Consider the following 21,154-nt stretch of genomic DNA (forward strand, 5'->3'; position numbering starts at 1 on the left):
AAAACACCAGGTAGTGTCTTCAGATCTTGAATCATCACTTGTGTCTGCTGCTGCTGCTCCATGCTGCTCACTCCGCCTCCGGTTGTTTCACTCAGTGCCATAATCACTGTAACCCTGGATTTACACTGTATCTGCACCGTTCCGGTCCGCTACGAAGCCTGGAGGAGCTCCAAGAACCATATGCAGATCGTGCAATAAAAGCCAGAGATAAATCGGGTAGCAAGTCCAAAAGAAGTTCAATTCAATTCAGTTTATTTATATAGCGCCAGTTCACAACACATGTCGTCTCAAGGCGCTTCACAAAGTCCGGCCAATAGTTGAACCTTGGTAGGTTCAACTATTCAGGAGGAGCAGTGTGGTTTTCATCCCGGCTGTGGAACACTGGACCAGCTCTACACCCTTTGCAGGGTACTCGAGGGTTCATGGGAGTTTGCCCAACCAGTCCACATGTATTTTGTGGACATGGAGAAGGTATTAAGACTGTGTCCCTCGTGGTGCCCTGTGGAGGGTGCTCCAGGAGTAGGAGTCGGGGGCCCTCTATTAGGGGCCATCCGGTCTCTGTACAAGAGGAGCAGGAGTTTGGTCCGCATTGCCGGCAATAAGTTGGACCTGTTCCCGGTGCATGTTGGACAACGGCAGGGCTACCCTTTGTCACCGGTCCTGTTCATAACTTTTATGGACAGGATTTCTAGGTGCAGCCAAGGGCCGGAGGGGGTCTGGTTCGGGGACCAGTGGATTTCGTCTCTTGTTTTTGCAGATGACGTGGTTCTGCAGGCCCCCTCTACCCAAGACCTACAGCATGCACTGGGGCGGTTCGCTGCCGAATGTGAAGCGACTGGGATGAAAACCAGCTCCTCCAAGTCCAAGGCCATGGTTCTCGAACGGAAAAGGGTGGCTTGTCCTCTTCAGGTTGGAGGGGAGTTCCTGCCTCAAGTGGAAGAGCTCAAGTATCTTGGGGTCTTGTTCACGAGTGAGGGGAGAATGGAGCGGGAGATCGACAGACAGATTAGTGCGGCTGCTGCAGTAATGGGGACGCTGTGTTGGTCCATTATAGTGAAGAGAGAGCTGAGCCAAAAAGCGAAGCTCTCGATTTTACTGCTCAGTCTACGTTCCTATCCTCACCTATGGCCATCAACTTTGGGTCATGACCGAAAGAACAAGATCCCGGATACAAGCGGCTGAAATGAGATTCCTCCGCAGGGTGGCCGGGCACTCTCTTAGAGATAGGGTGAGGAGCTCAGCCATCCGGGAGGAGATCAGAGTAGAGCCGCTGCTCCTCCACATCGAGGAGCCAGTTGAGGTGGCTTGGGCATCTATACCAGATGCCTCCTGGACGCCTCCCTCGAGAGGTGTTCCAGGCATGTCCCACTGAGAGGAGGCCCAGGGGATGGCCCAGGACACACTGGAGGGACTATGTCTCTCGGCTGGCCTGGGAACGCCTTGGGCTCCCCCCGGAGGAGCTGGAGGAGGTGTCTGGGGAGAGGGAGGTCTGGGCGTCGCTACATAATGACCACTTTCACCCTCTTCGCTACATTCTCACACTACTCTCCAATTTTCATTATTTGCTGTTATTTCAGCTTTTAACTTTGTTCTGTCTCTTTTCTCTTCCTAGAAGCTACACCTGCCCTGACTCTGTGTCTACCTTTGACACCTTTGTGGAGAGGGGCATCGTCCAAGCTTCTGCTGGCAGCAACTTAATGCACACCCTCTACCGATGATCCACATGGCCCTGTCTTTCAGTGTTTAACCCTTTCTCTCTCCTAGACATGGTAATTGTCTAAGCTTTTACTGTGACTAACTATGTGCTCTCTTTCAGACTCTATCTAACCTTGAAAACTGGCTCAGAGTTTATCTGTTCTTTCTTTCTAGGCAAAACGAGTAAAGGCGCTACATCCTTTAACATTTACTTTTCCTTCCCATAGAAAGGACTGCTGCATCAGTGCTTCTTTGTTCTCTTTGTGTCTCTGCTCTGTTCTCTCAAACCCCCAGTCGGTCGTGGCAGATGGCCGCTCACACTGAGCCTGGTTCTGCTGGAGGTTTCTTCCTGTTAAAAGGGAGTTTTTCCTCTCCACTGTCGCAACATACATGCTCAGTATGAGGGATTGCTTCAAAGTCAACGCCAGTGACACTGTCTCTACATGCTCATCCAGGAGGAGTGAATGCTGCAAGTCACTGACTGGATGCAGTCTGCTGAGTTTCCTTAGACAGAAAAACTTTTTTTATCCAATTTGAATAAATAACCAACTCTGACTGCACTGTTCAATGATTAGGACTAATTGGAATGTATGTACCTGACTGTTGTGAAGTGCCTTGAGACATGTGTTGTGAATTGGCGCTATATAAATAAACTGAATTGAATTGAATTGAATTACTGAGTCTGCTGCCCCCATGACCCAGTCCCGGATGAAGCGGAAGATGACGAGTACAAGTACGAGTACAAGTACAAGTACGAGTATGAGTACAAGTATACAAGTATGAGTAAAATTTAAATGCTCGGTTTATAATACCTTAGTTAACCCAGTAACTGATCTAATTGATCTAATGTTAACAACTGCGAATATATACACGTGTATGTATAAATATGTGTGTATTTACTAATATAGCAAGATCTAGTCGGTCTTTAGTAAAATATTTTAATAATATGGATGTTGTGCTTGATCTGATTCCTGCTGATGTGGTATGATTCATGCATATTGACTCCAGCTGTGCTCCGGCATCCGACAAAAATAGACTAGTAGAATTAGATGGCCGTCTGCACGCCGCAGCACTTGTGGTCTGCCATCTGATGAAAGCTGACGTTCTTCTCCCAACTCTGCTGCATCTCTCTCTAATAGTGACTGAAATTTATCAAAATAAATATCAGATTTTTGCAGCTGTCTGTTTTGCTGGCCATTGTAGTCAGTTTACATGCGGGGGTTCCCATTTGACGTCATAAAAGAGCGCAACAAAATTGCAAAGAAGTAGTCTAGAAATGCCTTTTTTAATGAAATTTACGACCATATATCTTAACAAGTGTTCATTTCAGTGGCATGATTTTACTTTTAAAAATATTTTATCAATGTTTCCTTTCCATAAATGTAATTGGCTTTATCATGAAAATTTGATGTCACAGGTGCTTTAAGACAATATCTGATTGAAAAGGTTATTGGGAGAAATATTATTTTCTTTAAAAACAGTATGGCAGCATTATTTTGGTTCTGGTTTTGAATTGGAATAAAACACCAAACTTTTGGAAGGGGGTGATGATCTGACTGGTCTTGGAGCCACATGTCCTGCAGACCGGAGTTAACCATCAACTTCACAGTATACCAAGGTTATCCAAAGTTAAGTGTGAGGTCAAGTGTCTGGTCGATTAAGGTTTGGCCTAAGCTGGGACAACATCAAGACAATAATTCAAACATAACAGCAAATCTATCTAAAAATAGCTGAAAAAGGAAAAATCAAGGTGTTGTAATGACCCAGTCAAAGTCCAGACCTCAATTTGATTGCAATACTATGATGGGACCTCAAGAGAACTGTGCATGAACAAATGTCTGCAAATCACAATGAACTGTTGTAGAGAAGAGAGACCATGATCAAGGATATAAAAGGAAAGTGGAGATAAAAAATCTACACCCCCCTTGCTATAAAGTCAGGTTTTGTAAAATGAGACCACAATAAATCATTTCCAGACATTTTCCCCCTTTAATGTGACAAAATCTTGCGCAGCTCAACTGACAAACTGAAAAAAAATAAAATAAAACCCCTGAAACAATGTTGTTGCAGTACTGTGCACTTTAATCTAATATTTTGTTGAGCCACCTTTTGATTCAATTTCACCATTGAGATTTTTCTGGTATGAGTCTGTCAGCCGTAATACTCTTCTTGACGTGTCAATATTTGTCCACTGTGTCTTGCAGCCATGTTCAGGTTATCCCACAAATGTTATTTCAGATTTACTTCAGGACTCTGGCTAAGCCATTCTGTGACTTTAATTTTACGCTGGTGAAGCCATTCTTTTTGTTGATTTTGGCATATGCTTTGACTTTTAGTGATGCAGAGAAATTATATTCCCTCTGCGGTTTTTGAGGCAACTTTTCCCTTTCAGGTTTGGTCTCGTCTGACAATATTCTTCCACAAGTGTTGTGAAATTTTGGTCAAGTTTAGTTGTTTTGTTTGGATGAAAAGACTGTTTTCAAAAGTATTTATTCATCTAGACATATGGAGAATACCGGAGATTTCTGTTACAAGCAGAACACAACAAGTACATACTGTAGTAGACATTCCTGCAGTTCCTTCAGTGTTATTGTCTGGGTCTAGGCAGCCTCCCTGACCGGTTCCTACCTTGGTTGTTAGATTGTTTTGGAAAAACGTCAAATTTTTTTCATTGCTGTGGAATGGTTTTGTACCCTTCTCTTGTCTTATACTTTAGTACAATAAGATCATTTTAAACCTTCTGCAAACTATGGCTTTGGCTAATGGATGCAAATGAGCAAATGTCAGGAAGATCTTACTAGGACGGCTGAACTTTATTTATTGTCTATCAGATATATAAGATGTGTATATTAAATGTTGAAGTTGGATCAGAGGTTGCCTAAAACAAAGTTTTCATCTAAGGGTTTTTCTGTTAAGTTCTACAGGATGCATTTTAGTGAAAAAAGTTTTTAAATGATTTATCATGGTGAAATCTTTTACATCAGAATAAAACTGGCATTTTAAGTGGGTGTGTCAAGTTTGTGCCACTGAATTTCAAAATGATGGCTGCAGAAGGGGATTTAACGATCTATTGAATCATTGGGTGTACTTAGGGTTTCACATAGGCCCCATCTTGGTTTAAAAAATAATAATATTGTAGAAACTGTTGTTCATTTTTGTGCACATTTAGTTTTAAATAACTTCAGAACCCAGCTTATTTTTAAAAAGCCTATATATTAAATCTGAAATGATATCACTTTGTGTGTGTGTGTGTGATCACATTTTAAATACAAGGTATTTGGTAAATGTATTTTTCTTTGTGTCTCACTTCTGTCCACAGACCTCCCAGCTGCTTTAGGAATTTGGCTGCCCTTACTGAGTCTATTTCTACCAGAGCTTTCTTCCAGTTAAAATTTTTCCAACGTCATCAGCAATCCTGCACGTGTTTGGGACAGGGCATTTAATTAAAGGGAATTTTCAGTTCTCTGTATTGGCTTTTTTAGAGAAACATTTTCACAAATTGGCATTTTTATGGCTGCTAATATACAGAAATTGAGTGTACTGATTAAATTTGAAATTATCGTAATTGCATTTCACTAAATTGGAAACAAGTGAGGTTGAAGTAGACTACAAAACTAGGCTTTAAACCAGACTTTTTTTGTTATCTATCTAGATAACATTTCAATTACCTGAACTAAATTGAATTGACGTACCAAACGTACTGCAAAAGACTTACTGAACTGTATTTGTGAGTGTGCATGATGTCATTTTCAAAAGGACAAAATCATGTTTTCAAAAATGAATGTCAATTAGAAAAAACTTTGCTTCTTCTCGTTTTTGTACTCTATGAGTGACCAGATTTTCTTTGTTTTAATCTTAGTCCGTCTTGAGTGTGTTCATTCCTGTACTCAAGTTTTCACTGGTGATTAAATATTGATCAGGCATGATAAATACAGACAATCCAGGCAAGGTCACCTCATATGAGTTATAGTGCTTCATGTGATTGCCTGGAATTGTATGTAAAAGAAGACTTGATTCATGTCTCAATAACGCAACTTTCACCCATTTACAATATACATATACTTATATATATATACTTATGTATACACACACACACACACACACACACAGAAACTCACCTTAAAGGTGACGCTGGGCTCTTCACTGAGGTTGACCTTGGTGATGACTCTGCCAGTTTCTGTTTCTACATCAAAGATGTTCCCGCTGTACAGGGACTTTTCCATGTCCACTCTGTAGCGCACAAAACTGGCCGGAGTGCCCTATAAGAAAAAAAAAGTATGAAAGAAGAGTTAGCATGATTCATAAATCGATCAGTTTATTTATATCAACCTTCAAAAGTATAAAACAAAACTTTATAAATGTAAAACGATTGTGCCAACATAATACATTATGATTTAAGCCACAGAAATCCAGCAATACTTATTTTTAGGAATACATTTGCTTAAATTAATTATTTGACTTTTTCATTGAGCTAGAATGGATTATGCAAGAGAAAAGCAGGTTTGCACTTCTCTGAGGAACTGTCCTAATGCATCATCATATTATTATCTATTTAAAAACTCGTATTATATCCACCATTAGTCTGCCCCTCAGCAAATATCCTTAATACCTTCGCTTTGATTTACTCAACTAGCAGATTCATCAGAAACATAAAAAAAAAAAAAAAAGTATCTCCATTAAATTCCTGGCTTTGTCCAGTCTAGCACAATTCAATTCATTAGCGACCATATGAACTTTACAATGACCCTTTAATAATGATTAATCACAGATCCTGATTAATAATCATTTTATAGCTCATCTAAGTCAAGACCTATCCCTCTGGGACAAGAAGGAAGCCTGATTTTTTTCTTGAGTCAGTTGAAAGTTTCTTCTCTTGCATGGGGTGATTTTGCTATCCAGGGAAATGTTAAAAACATCAAGGTATGTAGACATAAATCCTGAATTACCAGGTCTCTAATGGGAGACTTACAGGCACAAATGTGTTTTTAAAAAGATAAAGAACTATCCTAAAAAGACTACTAATCTCTGGGATGCTGGCCACCTCTCTCTGAGATATTCAAGGCATGTCCCATTGTAGTGAAACCCTATAAGGCACACCCTAGCTGGGTTTCCTCTCGGATGTGATAGTCCCCATCCTGATCTCAAATAACCTGATAAAACTGAAAGATTGGGTTGATCTTAAACATCCAATAAATTTCAAACAATTATCTTTCAGACGCAAAAGTGATGCTAGAGCTGAGCGAGTAGAAAATTGTAATTTAGTTATTGTATTTGTAAATGGATTATTGACTAATTTGATTTGTGCCTAAAAGACTACAGGGAATACTGGAGTTGCTAAAATCAGTTATACTAAACTTGCACTGCTGTAATAGAGAGAAAAGGAAAGACTCTCATTTTCAGCTACCAAAAGAAGATTTCTTATATCTTGTTCTGAAGAAAAATTAATATTTGTCTCCATGGAAACCTCTTTTTCTGGATCTTACTATCAGTGAATTTACAAAGCTGAGTAGTGAGTCATAAGTGCCACCTCTTCCAAGGTACAGGTAATGAGAAAGGAGCTAATCTTCAATATTTACAGCTTGCATATAGCATATTACTATGATACTTTCTTTCTTGCTTTGTGAGTGCAGTTTGCTGTGTACGTCATACAAAATCCAGGCCAATGAAAATCTTGGTTAGCTTGGGAACCTGGGCTGTCAACCCATTTTTCTTGTCTCTATTACATGTTTCATCCTGTCAGTGTGCATATGCCTTCATTTCCAGGCTTTAGCACAGCTGGATGTTTTCTGTTGTGAAAAATCTCCCACTTTATGTGAAGAGCGATAATGGCTACAAACTCTAAGTTCAAATTAAAAAGGAAAAAGTTTTGGAGTTACAACAACTGGGCAAGGGTAACTAGGAGGAGGGACTGCCACCTTCTAAGATAAAAGTGAGACATACAACGGCCTGAGTGACATTGTAGAGATGTTCTACCACCCACAGCTAGAACTGACAGCCATCCGTTTCCCTCAGTGTTCATGTGCAGCAGAGAGAACACAAGCTTATTCAGCCTTGGTGAGATCCCACCAGCAGGAGGGCCACTAATAACACGAAGGTCCAGTCATGCAGAACTTTACAAAAAAAAAAAAACGACTCAGAACTGAGGACAATTTTTCTTCAGAAATAGTTGATGACTCATACAAGTAGAGATGCACCAGAGGTTCCTCTTGCAGTTAGAGCTAACAGTGCAAAGTGAAGACACAGTCATCCCTTTATCTCTAATGAGAGCATTACTGTCTTGAAAACATCCTAAAAACCTGGAGGAAGGCATTTCTCCCCTATTGCTTGAACCTAGACTGTATACAAGGGAGGTATAAAACATACATGTGAAGTTTGGCTCATTTATTAGTCTGCACTTACTGGTGGGTCTTGGTCCACAGCAAAAACGGTGGTGATGACTGTTCCCTTCACTGCATTGGGTGCCACCAAGCCCTTGTACAGGTCTTTACTGAAGATGGGTGAGAAGTCATTCATGTCCTAAAATAGGAAAGTTTATTTTTTCAGCACAGATTTTAAATCAGGCTCTCACACCAAGTAATAAACAGGTAGTAGGTAGTAGGGGTGCAACTAGGAAATTGCAAGTATGAGAGTCTCACACTATGATAACCTTAAGTAACAATTACGCAGTTTCATAGTATTTAAATTGTAAATTTGTAACATTGTTTCCTGTGCTGAAACACTTGCGCTAAGTACAGCACAAACACCTACAAAATGTTGAAATAGTTTTTATTTAAATGTGCTTATCTCACAAAATATTAGACCTCTTCGTCCTGCTTTTTATATATTATAACTGGGATTAGAACACTCAGTTATTAGCTAATAAGCCAGGCAATTGGTTGAGTTAGCTGGCCTGCAGTCTGATGTGTCACAGACAACATCCTAGCGTCAGCAAGTCAGCTGTACCTTGAGAAAAGCACTACCATACGAGGCATCATGTCGTTAGACTCCACAGCACGACAGTAAACTTTATTTTTTGTGAACAACAGAGATGTGTAAAGGTGACCAACAGTATGCTGGAACTGGTAAACAGGAAAGGCAAGTCTGTTGAAAATTCCAGACACAACAGAACTTTCTCTAACATGGTATTACGGGGACAAGTGTAGGAACTGTATGATGGAAAACGTTAGCAGTTGTAACGTTTTGAAACCTTGAAATAGGTGTTTACCAGTGATCGACATTTGCAGCATGTAATGCAATGACATTATTCAATATTAAGTTAGATCTTTCTCGCAAAATCATAATCAGTTGTTATCAGCATGTGACTTTGTCTAGTAAATAAAGTGTAAGCTACTAGGATGAGCGCTGGATATAAATTGGACATTCTTTACGCTTGACATTATGATTTATTTACGTTTGAGACTGTTCTTTTTTTTATTGCTTTGCTGTGTTGACAAAATTGGCCAGTAAACACTTGTAGTGGTGGCCAACAAAACTCTAACATAACCATAGAAGACGGCTCCGCTACTTTTAAATCTTTTGTGTGGCAACATTTCGAGCACTCAGTACGAAAAAGATATGGTGACACAATCTCTAACAATGCTCTAACAATGCTAGAGTTTGCATTCAAGTAGGTGGTTCCTAAGCATAAAACACGGTTTGCTTGATGAAGATTTTTCTGGCATTAGAATGTCATTCTTATTAGAAAAGTATGAAAATAACATATGGAATTGTTAAACCTGGACTGACGATTCCTTAAAAGACAGTTAGTGATTTGTGAAACTTTTACTACATTTGTGGAAACCAAAAAAATGCGGATTTGTTTTATTTCACACTTAAAGATCTGTGATCATTATCACACAACTCACTACAGAGGAACCGCACATATTGCAGTAGTAAGAAATGTTTTTTTTCTCACTAAAAATATATATTTCACAGTATAAATTTCACTTCTATTTTTTTTTACTTATATTTGATTAAATTGTACACCATTTAAATCCAAATACATATTTCTAGAAACACTTTTGTTTAATGGCAGGCAGTTGACAGTGCATATTGTCAATGCCAAATTAGACAGTCACTGTTTTAGCAGCAGAAAATCTACCCAATATATTCAGAGGTTATAGTGCTTAAATATTAAGGAGTGAAAATCAAGTTTTTATCCTTACCAGCATGTTCAAATTATGCAATGTTTAACACAGAGTCAAAATTCCAAGGTTTAGATTTATGAAAAAACCCTACGGAATCAATCTTATCATCAAATTGGCAGGTTGGAGCTTTTCAAGATGAAAATTTCTTATGAAATGTCAGTAATATGACAGTAAGTTTTTGCTAAAAGTTAAGCTATACAAATCAAGACAGTTTTAACAGGATCAAGGGTTCAAAGTTGTAGCAGTGAAGATGAGATGGGAGTAATTTGCATATCTACTGTTTTCCACAAATTGCACTAGGGCATGCAGCCCAGAAAAATTAACAGCTGTCCAATTAGATTGGGAAGCCTATTCAAATATTTATTTCAGCTTTTATTTTCCATCCTGAATAGTGCAATCTTATTTTATGTCAGACCTGCGTGCAGTGCATTAACTCAACCCTTCACTCTTTCAAAAGATCTTTTTAGAAAGAAAATGGCATTTATGAGACAACCAGAGATTTTAAATGGGTTTAATCATTGCTTGGAAGAAGATTTTAAGGACCCACATTATTTCACATTTCAAAATGGAAAGCTTACTTGAAAATCACTTTCCTGACATTCTTAAATGTATAGACAAACATTTACAGGAAAAGCTTTAAGTTTCACTTGAAATTAACTGATTTTAAATGTTAAGATGGTTTAAGTGGTATTCAGGACCTGATGAACTGTAATAACACATTCACAGCTTTTAAGCTATTTCTTTTTAGAATAAATAAAACACAGCAAAACACCACAAACATCTTGCTAAACGCAATTTTGATTGCCATGTAAAAAAAAAGAAAAAAAATGAGAAAACAAATCAAACATCTTTTAGAAATAAATCAACCTATAGAATAAAAACTGTTTTCCTCGTCTTGAAATTTCTCCACTGATGTGGCAGAGCCATGGATGATAGTCTCTCATGTAAGTTTGGTTTGTTTTTCTTTCATAGCAGACAATCCATGATCAAGTCTATGCTTTGAACAAAACAGCTTGATCTTTGAGCAACAAATGTTTACAGTGGAATGTGTGTTTGTCCCAGATTTGCGTGTACTACATGCAAAATACTTTAGATTCATAACAAACATGTGCACATATGTAACCACAAACATTTCTGAGATGGAAAGAATAGCGAAAGGAATTTGAGAGGCTCACTGAGAACAAAAAGACATGTGTAACACTAAATCCATCACAGCTAGCAATACAATAAAAGAGACATCAACAACAAAAAAAGAAAGATAGGAAATTATTTCAATAACTCTCTGGAGGTGTTATATAAAAGAGGAAGTAAAATCAGGGGAATTAACTCCATCTCTAGTCACCTAGAGGCTAGATTGAATATATTAGACTTGTTCTTCTTCTTCTGCTATTTCAAATGAAAGAAATTGTATTTGTTATCAATGCTTGTGCCATCCTCTTACCCTATCAGTATCTTTTTCTTGGTGACAGCACACAGAAATCGACAAAGCGTGTTCTTATCAGGACACGCTCACTCGACATGTTAGAAAACCTGCTAGAAAAAAAAATCCTCTTCTTTTAATGCAACATTGACAGCTTAATTCTGCAAAGCAGGTGGACTGAATGCATGTGCAGAGATATATGTGCACACATTTTGAAGAATTAATGAGAGTGAAAATTCACATTGTTAAATACACACAGTCTCACAACAAAGTCTTTTTTTGCTCAGCTTACAAAGGCTGTAAAGGAAAGACAAGCTTCTGTAAAACCTGGCATAATTGCTGTCACAAAGCTAATGAGTCATTCAGATTGTGAATAACAGTGCGTGCGAGGCATAAACACCAAACCGTCAAAGCTCTTTTTGTGGTGTTGCAGTATGGGTGAGTAGGTCAGAAGGCTAAAATGTGTTTTACAAAGGTAATTCAATCACCCATTGCAGTGAGTGACATATCACAATGACAGTGCAGTTGCCGTACTTTAATGTTTTCAATTCGCTTCTGTGTCTGTATGGTCTCTGTGTTCTGCCCTTTGAATGATATTACTACTGCGAAACCCTGCTAATGAGTCACCGCACAGTTGCTTATCAAGGCTGCACCTCCAGAGCAACAATGGGGGAGGGGGGTTTGGGAACAGAGCACTGAGAGGAAATGCTGTCTCTGGGCTCTTACTGTGATGTGGACTGTGACGGTAGCCTGTCCTGGCGGCATTACTCCTCCTTGGTCGACAGCTTCTACCTGGAAAGTGAAGGACACCTCCACACCCATAGCTGCCAGGCTCTCAAAGTCCAGGGTCTGCAGCAAAGCTAGCTCTCCAGTGATACGGTTAAGAGAGAAGAGCTGCCTGGCTGACTCAGTCTTGATGCGGTATGTGATGTTGGAGAAGAGGTCTGCATCCACAGCCTGTGAGAAGAAAGAAGAGAAGCAGAGAGATGAGTATTCTAGAAGACAAGAAATATATGTGTAAAAAAGCAGGGTTGTGTTTTAATTTTGCATTTTTAGTCTCCAGGGGTTATCCCAATCATTCATTAATCAGGTTCTAATTAAATTAAGCCACTGAGGAAAGCTAAAGATCATAGAGTGAAATACAAAATCACAAAGCAGATATAATTTCCAATAGCTAATGCAATATGTTTTAAGATGAAGCCTGCAGAGATCTAAATTATTTAAACTCAGCCCAAATTTGATTTATTGGAAATGTTTATTCAGACTATGCATTTATTGAGGCAGGGAACAACCTAAACCTTTGAGCAATCAGTCAAATGTATTGTGTTAGAATTAATAAACTGTGTATTTTATTGGACAAAATAAAACAAATGTATAAGCCCCCAAGTAAAATATTTGATCATAGTTGTGTTTTAGTTTTTGTATTATGTTCTATGTTTCGAATCTGCATGAAAAAAAATCAAACAGTGAGCATAAAAATTTAATTTTGGAAATCACTGGATTTTTAACCAGTGATCAGGCATGCAAAGTGATCAGTATATCCTAAACGTATAACAACATCAACATTTTAGAGAAGCTAAACCTTGAATTTAGATTTAATGCAATTGATTCAAAAATACATACATACATGCAAAATTTTTCATATCCCTTGATTACTTTCCCATTTTGTTAAATTACCACCACAAATTAAAATGAACTCCTTAGGTATTTTATGTGAAAGACCAACACATATTTGTGCATAATGCTGAAGTAAAAGGAAAATGATACATGTTAAAAATAATTAATAGAAAACTGGAAAGGTGTGGTGTTTATCCCTATTCAATCTGATAAACCAGAAGAATTTCAGTGTCACAAGATTTTTCAAATTTTGTATTACAGCTAAACTGATAGGACGGACAGGGGCAGCATTAAATGGAAAAGCTGCCAGGAGGCCCATGGTTACTCTGGAGGAGCTGCACAGAACCACAGTTTATGTGCGAGAAACTGTTGTCAGGACAACTAATAGTTGAGTGCTCCACCAACCTGGCCTTCATAAAATAATGTTAAGAAGAGAGCCAAAAGAGGCCCTGTTTGCAATTTGCCACAAGCCATTTTGGGAGCGAAGAAAGCAAAAATAGGAGGTATCTCCTGTCAGTTTAGACCAAAATGTAACATTTTGGCCTGCATGCCACTGCACATCTGTGACATCACTCTGAACACACACACCCCATAATGAAACAGGCAGTGTTGGCAGTGTCATGCTTTAAAGATGCTTTTTATCAGTAGGAACAAGAAAGCTGGTCAGCGTTGATTAGAAAGGTAGGATAGGAATAGGAAGGAAGCTTTTGGAAGTTATTTTTAGAACTTGAAACCATCTTGTTGAGGTTCTTCCAAATCAAATCAAAACATAAATATTCTTTTAGTGGGAACCCAAATACTTGTACCAATGTTATATAAATTGTTTGCCATTAAGTTCCTGAAAAAGTTGGAATACATTTTGAAAAAGCAAATACTTATTTAAAAACCTAGAGCATGTTAAAATATCAATAATTAAATACTTAAATTTATATAACACCTTGACATCAGAGAAAAATAAAAAATAAAAAAAATAAAAACACAATGCTGATAATGCTAATATGTATCCAGTACATGTCTGACTCTGGTTGGCTTTCCTTTTGGCCAGAAGGTATCTAACCCTGCCACCGGTGTCTGTTTAGAGTTGAGGTGTTTTATAGTTTATGAGTGTCACACTGCCACTGTCACTCAAATCCCTCATCTTCTTTACCTCCCTCTTCTTCTCACTCTCCCCACCTCCTGCTATATCTCTATCTGGGAAATGTCACTCACAATATGCCAGCAATTATTTGCCCCCCTGCTAATGTTTGCTCCATATGCATACGGTTTCTCTATGCCTCACTTCAGTGCAAACATTTGCATTGATATTTGACAGTGTTGAAGCCAAATGCAAATACATCCAGTTCCTTTTTTTTATTATTTTTCTGGTGGAGTATGTTGATGTTTGCCAGTTAAGAAGGATCAATTTACGAAAGTCTGGATGTGACTCAAGAAAAACAGCTTCGGGTCTTGTTCTGTCAGAAAGTGGCTTTGGTGAGAGAGAAAGTGTGTCTCTTTAAGAAGATTGTATTTTAGTTGGCACAGAAGTTTACTTGGCACAAACCAACCTGAATACTAGTACTGGATTGAGGAGGGGGAAAATAGAAACTTTGACAATGAAAACTTACAGTTAGTTTTAGAACCACAGTCCCCACAGGGCTGTTCTCAGGCACATTCACCACATAGTCTTGTTGTGAAAAGACAGGGCTGTTGTCATCTATATCCAGAACCTGGACCGAGACCGTCAAGGTGGTTTTTCTGGGGTCTACCGCCCCATCTGAGGCCTCAACTACAAGGCTATAATGATTCCTTAACTCCCTGTCTAGAGGACGTCTTGTGTAGATGCTTCCATTGGCACTGATTACAAACAGGTCAGGAAAGTTGACAATCCTGTAGTAAACCTGGCCGTTGACTCCTTCATCTGGATCAGTGGCCTAAGGAGAGAGAAAATAAAAGAGTATTTAAATGAGAAGATTTCAAGAAAAATCAGATCATTGAATTATGTTTTTTTTCTTTGATTTTAGTTTGTGTCACTTCATGTCAGCCATTTGCAACTGCTGTTTTCAAGCAGCCACAATTAAATGCTGGCAGGCTCCTGAAGTGTGCAAGGTGACCATAATTAGCCCAGGTTATTGAACTAGCATTTCAACAATAAACTGAAAACAATTGGTGGGAAATACATCCCACATAATCAGGTGGAAGCCTAATAATTGAAAAGGTAGAGTTCTGGAAAATTGAACACCACTAAAATATAATCAGAAAACTGATACCTTCAAATAAGCTCATAAACAAAGTAAAACAATGATAATCCATACACCTATAAACATGCACTATTAATAAGAAAGGGGTAAATAGTCACAAACAAATAGCAGATGAATACCAGATTTTAGAGAAGTGAACACATATTTCTCTTCTTGCAAACAGCATCTGGTTTTGGGTTTGAGCCATTATATGATTCGTTAGAGCTTGGCTTTGTCTTGATGCCTTGCATATTTATAAAGCTTTCAACAACAAGGCCCCTTAAGATTCAGTGATGCAGCTGAGCCAAAACGACTCCCATGTTCAAGTCTCATTTCTCCTCTTGATATTGAAACTCAAGCAAATGTGTAATTTGCCAGACAAAAGCCAATCATGTTCTTTTCCTGTAAACCCTACGATAAAATACAAACTTTTTGAAACCAAACATTTCTCAATAATACATTAGATAAAAAATATATATATAAATACTCTTTGGTGATAATCATGCAGAGAAATGATTATCAAAGAATAGAACAGAATTCTATTCTATCTATTCTACATGTTTAGCACTTCCCAAAATACTTATTATTTATTATTATTTTCACATCTTTTTAACTCTTCTCTTCTAAACTAGTGTAAAGATGCTTCCTGGTTCTTCAAAGTAGGCAGCCAGAGTCTGGTGTGTTTAGCATGGAAGTGGCATCAATGATACAATAAAAATACACTTTGACTGAAGCTGGCAAAGAGACTGATAAGAAAAACCTGGGAGAACAAGCAAACTTGATAACCACAGTTGCAATGGCCTTTATCTCAGACAAGTGTTTTTTTTATCACCACCCAGCTTAGGGACACGTTGTGTTGGACTTAATAATTACATCCTTTCTGCTTGGTACAGACTTTAACATGTTTATTTTATAAGCAAATACAGCTAAATGTTTAAATACTGTTGCTATGGTGTGCAGCAAAAAGAAAAGTAAACATGGAGGTGGTATTGAAATATATACATTGTCCTTTATAGTTTCAAAATTGCAACAAAATATTCAGAACATTCCTATGGTTTTATTTCCTTGTAATTTGATGTCAGAAAACAGATGGTGTGACTACCTGTTCCTCCCCAACATTTTGCTGCTTGTAGCCAATCAGCTGGTTGAAAGAGGGCTACTCTACCTTTCCCTCATTTATAGTAGAGACAAGTATTGTTTTTTTAAATTAACAACACAGACAGACTTGGCTTAAAGACTAAAGACCCGTCACTTAAGCCTGGTTCACACTTTTTGTATAGCAGCCATCTGTTGTAAAAGAAAATCTCTGGACATGGGCTGGAATTGGTGGTCTTTCAGTATGTGACAGATGCACCAACCACCAATTTAATTATCTGCAGACCAAGGACAACCTACAACAAATATACAGGTCCTTCTCAAAATATTAGCATATTGTGATAAAGTTCAATATTTTCCATAATGTCATGATGAAAATGTAACATTCATATATTTTAGATTCATTGCACACTAACTGAAATATTTCAGGTCTTTTATTGTCTTAATACGGATGATTTTGGCATACAGCTCATGAAAACCCAAAATTCCTATCTCACAAAATTAGCATATCATTAAAAGGGTCTCTAAACGAGCTATGAACCTAATCATCTGAATCAACGAGTTAACTCTAAACACCTGCAAAAGATTCCTGAGGCCTTTAAAACTCCCAGCCTGGTTCATCACTCAAAACCCCAATCATGGGTAAGACTGCCGACCTGACTGCTGTCCAGAAGGCCTCTATTGACACCCTCAAGCAAGAGGGTAAGACACAGAAAGACATTTCTGAACAAATAGGCTGTTCCCAGAGTGCTGTATCAAGGCACCTCAGTGGGAAGTCTGTGGGAAGGAAAAAGTGTGGCAGAAAACGCTGCACAACGAGAAGAGGGGACCGGACCCTGAGGAAGATTGTGGAGAAGGGCCGATTCCAGACCTTGGGGGACCTGCGGAAGCAGTGGACTGAGTCTGGAGTAGAAACATCCAGAGCCACAGTGCACAGGCGTGTGCAGGAAATGGGCTACAGGTGCCGCATTCCTCAGGTCAAGCCACTTTTGAACCAGAAACAGCGGCAGAAGCGCCTGACCTGGGCTACAGAGAAGCAGCACTGGACTGTTGCTCAGTGGTCCAAAGTACTTTTTTCGGATGAAAGCAAATTCTGCATGTCATTCGGAAATCAAGGTGCCAGAGTCTGGAGGAAGACTGGGGAGAAGGAAATGCCAAAATGCCAGAAGTCCAGTGTCAAGTACCCACAGTCAGTGATGGTCTGGGGTGCCGTGTCAGCTGCTGGTGTTGGTCCACTGTGTTTTATCAAGGGCAGGGTCAATGCAGCTAGCTATCAGGAGATTTTGGAGCACTTCATGCTTCCATCTGCTGAAAAGCTTTATGGAGATGAAGATTTCATTTTTCAGCACGACCTGGCACCTGCTCACAATGCCAAAACCACTGGTAAATGGTTTACTGACCATGGTATCACTGTGCTCAATTGGCCTGCCAACTCTCCTGACCTGAACCCCATAGAGAATCTGTGGGATATTGTGAAGAAAACGTTGAGAGACTCAAGACCCAACACTCTGGATGAGCTAAAGGCCGCTATCGAAGCATCCTGGGCCTCCATAAGACCTCAGCAGTGCCACAGGCTGATTGCCTCCATGCCACGCCGCATTGAAGCAGTCATTTCTGCAAAAGGATTCCCGACCAAGTATTGAGTGCATAACTGTACATGATTATTTGAAGGTTGACGTTTTTTGTATTAAAAACACTTTTCTTTTATTGGTCGGATGAAATATGCTAATTTTGTGAGATAGGAATTTTAGGTTTTCATGAGCTGTATGCCAAAATCATCCGTATTAAGACAATAAAAGACCTGAAATATTTCAGTTAGTGTGCAATGAATCTAAAATATATTAATGTTAAATTTTCATCATGACATTATGGAAAATAATTAACTTTATCACAATATGCTAATATTTTGAGAAGGACCTGTATAGCACTGTAAGATATTTACTGGGAACAATTTTGGGATGTGACTTCTGCTGTGACCGACTGATTTTGTCCTCTTTGACCCAGCCATGAGAGCTTCTAAGGTTGTTTTCCTTTTCCTGATCGTCCTCTCCCTTTTTCAGTGTCCAACTATAATAATTAGTGCATTGACGTCCATAACTTGGTGTCCATTTACTGATGGACAGATATGTCTATGGCACATTTCTGCTGCATGAACAAGTTGTGCAGACTGATTTCTTCCATTGTGAAGTAAGACAGGCTTTAAAGTCTTGACATACCCTTCTGCATCCATGAACATGAGACGCTTGAACCTCACGGACAAACATGCGCCTCCATTCATACCATTTTTAGGTAAGCTGAGCAACCACGTTCCACTCAGAGATGCAATTTTCCCTATAGCCTCTTATTGGGTGATAATGCACAAGTAGAGGGCAATGCATAAAAAGGATAAAATGATTTCTCACCAGAATATGAATGCAGTTTTTGTTTGTTTGTACCTGAAAGATAAAATCTCCACAGTGGAGTAGATCTCCCTTCATTGTATTTCCTAAAAACATAATAACAGTTGAGCGAATGGCAGAGCGGAAAGGTATGAATTAGACGCTCGCAATGCTTGACATTTTCCAGTCCTGCGTGATTTTGGAAATTGAACAGTGTGTACCAGGCTTAAGGTAGCCTTGCTTTTAAAGACTATAATTAGCAACCTATGAGGGGCATGTGTATTTAGCAGAGAGGGTTAGCCAGACCTAATCCTGCAGGCTACTCCCCAAGCAGATAGCCCCCCTCATTACCCAACTAATATGACTTGGTTATACTTGTCTCACTCAATATCGAGCCGAAAAAAGTATAACATTCTGTGCACTTAAAAGTTGTGACAAAAACTAGATAACACTCTTAGAACAGTAATAATTTGAATTACATTTATTTTAGTAGAAACATGAGTACTTGTCTGTTTTAAATAAAAGTTATTCGATCCTTTTTCTCATGGCTATCATACTGTGAGAATCTCATACTGGCCCATGTATGGGGGGGGTTAAGAAATGATCACTTTGTCATATGTACTTGCACATGGATCTTTTGTTTTGATTACATACAGTAAGACTCATCCAATTGAGGTTATCAAGTAAACAACAAAGCATACTGTAGGTGATATGCTCATAAGCCTAGCTACTCTGAGATTTCATATGACACCTATATGATGTGCCTGACACAAGCTCTCATGGATTTGTTCACCAGTTATCAGCATTGCTGAGTCTATGGCTCCCCTGCTGAGAGCAGAGAGAATGGGTTTAAATGTTGCATGAATTGTCAGTTCCAGAACAACCACTGTCATTTGAGATAGCCAAATTGTTGCTAATCTATTCGAGCGTGTGTAAAAAAAACAAAAACAAAAAACAGGTGGGAACTGGTTCCAATTACTGTCACGATAATCCAAAGCACTTTAAGGCTAGCATAAAGCTACTTAATAGCATTATGTATTTAGACTCCAGCCATCCAAACCGATGGCAGCTGCCTGGAGCCTCGTGGCTGCCTCTATTAAATTTCCCACCCTGCAGGTGAATTCAATGCAGCACTGGAAAGAGTGAGCTGATTTTACATAACATCAGATTTTAAAAGAGAAATGCTTCAATGGACACAAATAGCTGCTTACTTTTAACACTCTGCTTCTCACCCACTTGCTCTTCTGCCACTTGGACAGTCACTTAACATGTCATGCAATTGGGAGCTGTAGGTTACTGTTTTGATAGGAGCAAAATCTGCTCAGCTAGACAGAAGATGTTCATCTCAAGAAGTTATTTGGGCTTGGGGAAAGCAGTTAGCAATTACTGATCACTTCTCAGCTTAAAAGAAAGGGATGATGAAACAGAGAGAAATACTTGGTATTCATGTAACACTGTGAGTTAACAAAAAATATATCAGGCTTCACAGATTTTAGCAAACGTTGACCATTCAGCTGTGTCCAACATTATGCCATGAAATGCTATCCTGGGATCAGGACAGACCATCCATGACCTGTATATTATTGTATCTTAAATGCAGGAATTTAACAACATAATAACACACTTAACAAATGAACTCTACAAGTCAAGATTATTTAAAAGCTACATGCCAAGGGGAGCGGTCTCTTCAAATGCTGTGCGATGAGCATGATGTCTTAAAATGCAAATCTGTTCTCCCTGCATGAAAAATTGCATCTCTCGCTGAAGAAACATGTCTCTCCACCATGAAAGGATTACCTCAAGCAGATAAACCAGAAGGAAACTAATATATATTTAAGGCAGAAATAATAGTTAACACAAATTTTAAGGCAGGTTCTGATCCATGTTGTACTGTAAATGTGCTCAATTTCCATCATGTAAAGATATTTTGAGTGCTTCATATTTACATGAACACATCGGACTTAAAAAAAGTCAATTTAACTTTGTATAAATATGAAAGGGATTATGCAGTTGTAGATGGGTTGAGATGAGATAATAAACCCATGGTGAGGTTCAAAGAAGTTCAGGAAAGCCTCTGAAGAATTACAATGTATATTCTTATCTGTCTGGAGCACATATTTGCATTAAAATAAAATGTGTTGTGTTTTCAGTACTTAAAGAGAAACTAAACCCCAAATTAACTTTTTTTCCAGATAAACTGTATAAATTGGGCCTTAACTGTGCTATATTAATGTTAATGTGTTATTTTTTTTTATGTCATGTAAACTTGTTTAATTCTACAATATTTGTCCTAAAACCATCTAAGTGCTTCCCTCTTTGGGTTGAACCCTGGTTACTTAACAGGGGATAGTTTTAGAGGTGTTTGTACACTGGACGTTTAATTAAAATCAACTTAAGTGTTTTTTTGTGCTGTTTTTATCTTAAACACTGTAATTTCTGAAAGTATAGGAATTAATGTTTTTGTTTCTGCCCTACAACTCAGTGCTCATTTTTCAAAAACTCAATGTATTGAATATTTTCTTGCTGTAGTATAAATTATTTAGAGTAAAAAATAAAATAAAACATAAGGCCTTGTGTAGCAACGCAGCTCCTAATTTTGAAATTTTC

The 21,154-nt window shown here is 38.5% G+C and overlaps 1 protein-coding gene across 10 annotated transcripts in view; it reads right to left on the reverse strand.

The window, feature by feature from the left end:
* LOC124858990 (protocadherin-15-like) overlaps window positions 1-21,154 on the reverse strand; it is a 326,056-nt gene that overhangs the window by 82,103 nt on the left and 222,799 nt on the right. For all 10 annotated transcript variants that reach the window (XR_007035988.1, XR_007035987.1, XR_007035991.1 and 7 more), the window contains 4 exons: window positions 14,463-14,768; window positions 11,968-12,198; window positions 8,095-8,211; window positions 5,814-5,954 (listed from right to left, as the gene is read on the reverse strand). Coding sequence is in view for 4 of the 10 variants with exons in the window: in XM_047351368.1 (XP_047207324.1) it covers window positions 5,814-5,954; window positions 8,095-8,211; window positions 11,968-12,198; window positions 14,463-14,768 (795 nt within the window). In the remaining 6 variants the exon portion in view is untranslated. The remainder of the gene's footprint in view (window positions 1-5,813; window positions 5,955-8,094; window positions 8,212-11,967; window positions 12,199-14,462; window positions 14,769-21,154) is intronic.

The sequence above is a fragment of the Girardinichthys multiradiatus genome, chromosome 22, assembly GCF_021462225.1.
Source record: "Girardinichthys multiradiatus isolate DD_20200921_A chromosome 22, DD_fGirMul_XY1, whole genome shotgun sequence".
Taxonomy (NCBI): Eukaryota; Metazoa; Chordata; class Actinopteri; order Cyprinodontiformes; family Goodeidae; genus Girardinichthys; species Girardinichthys multiradiatus.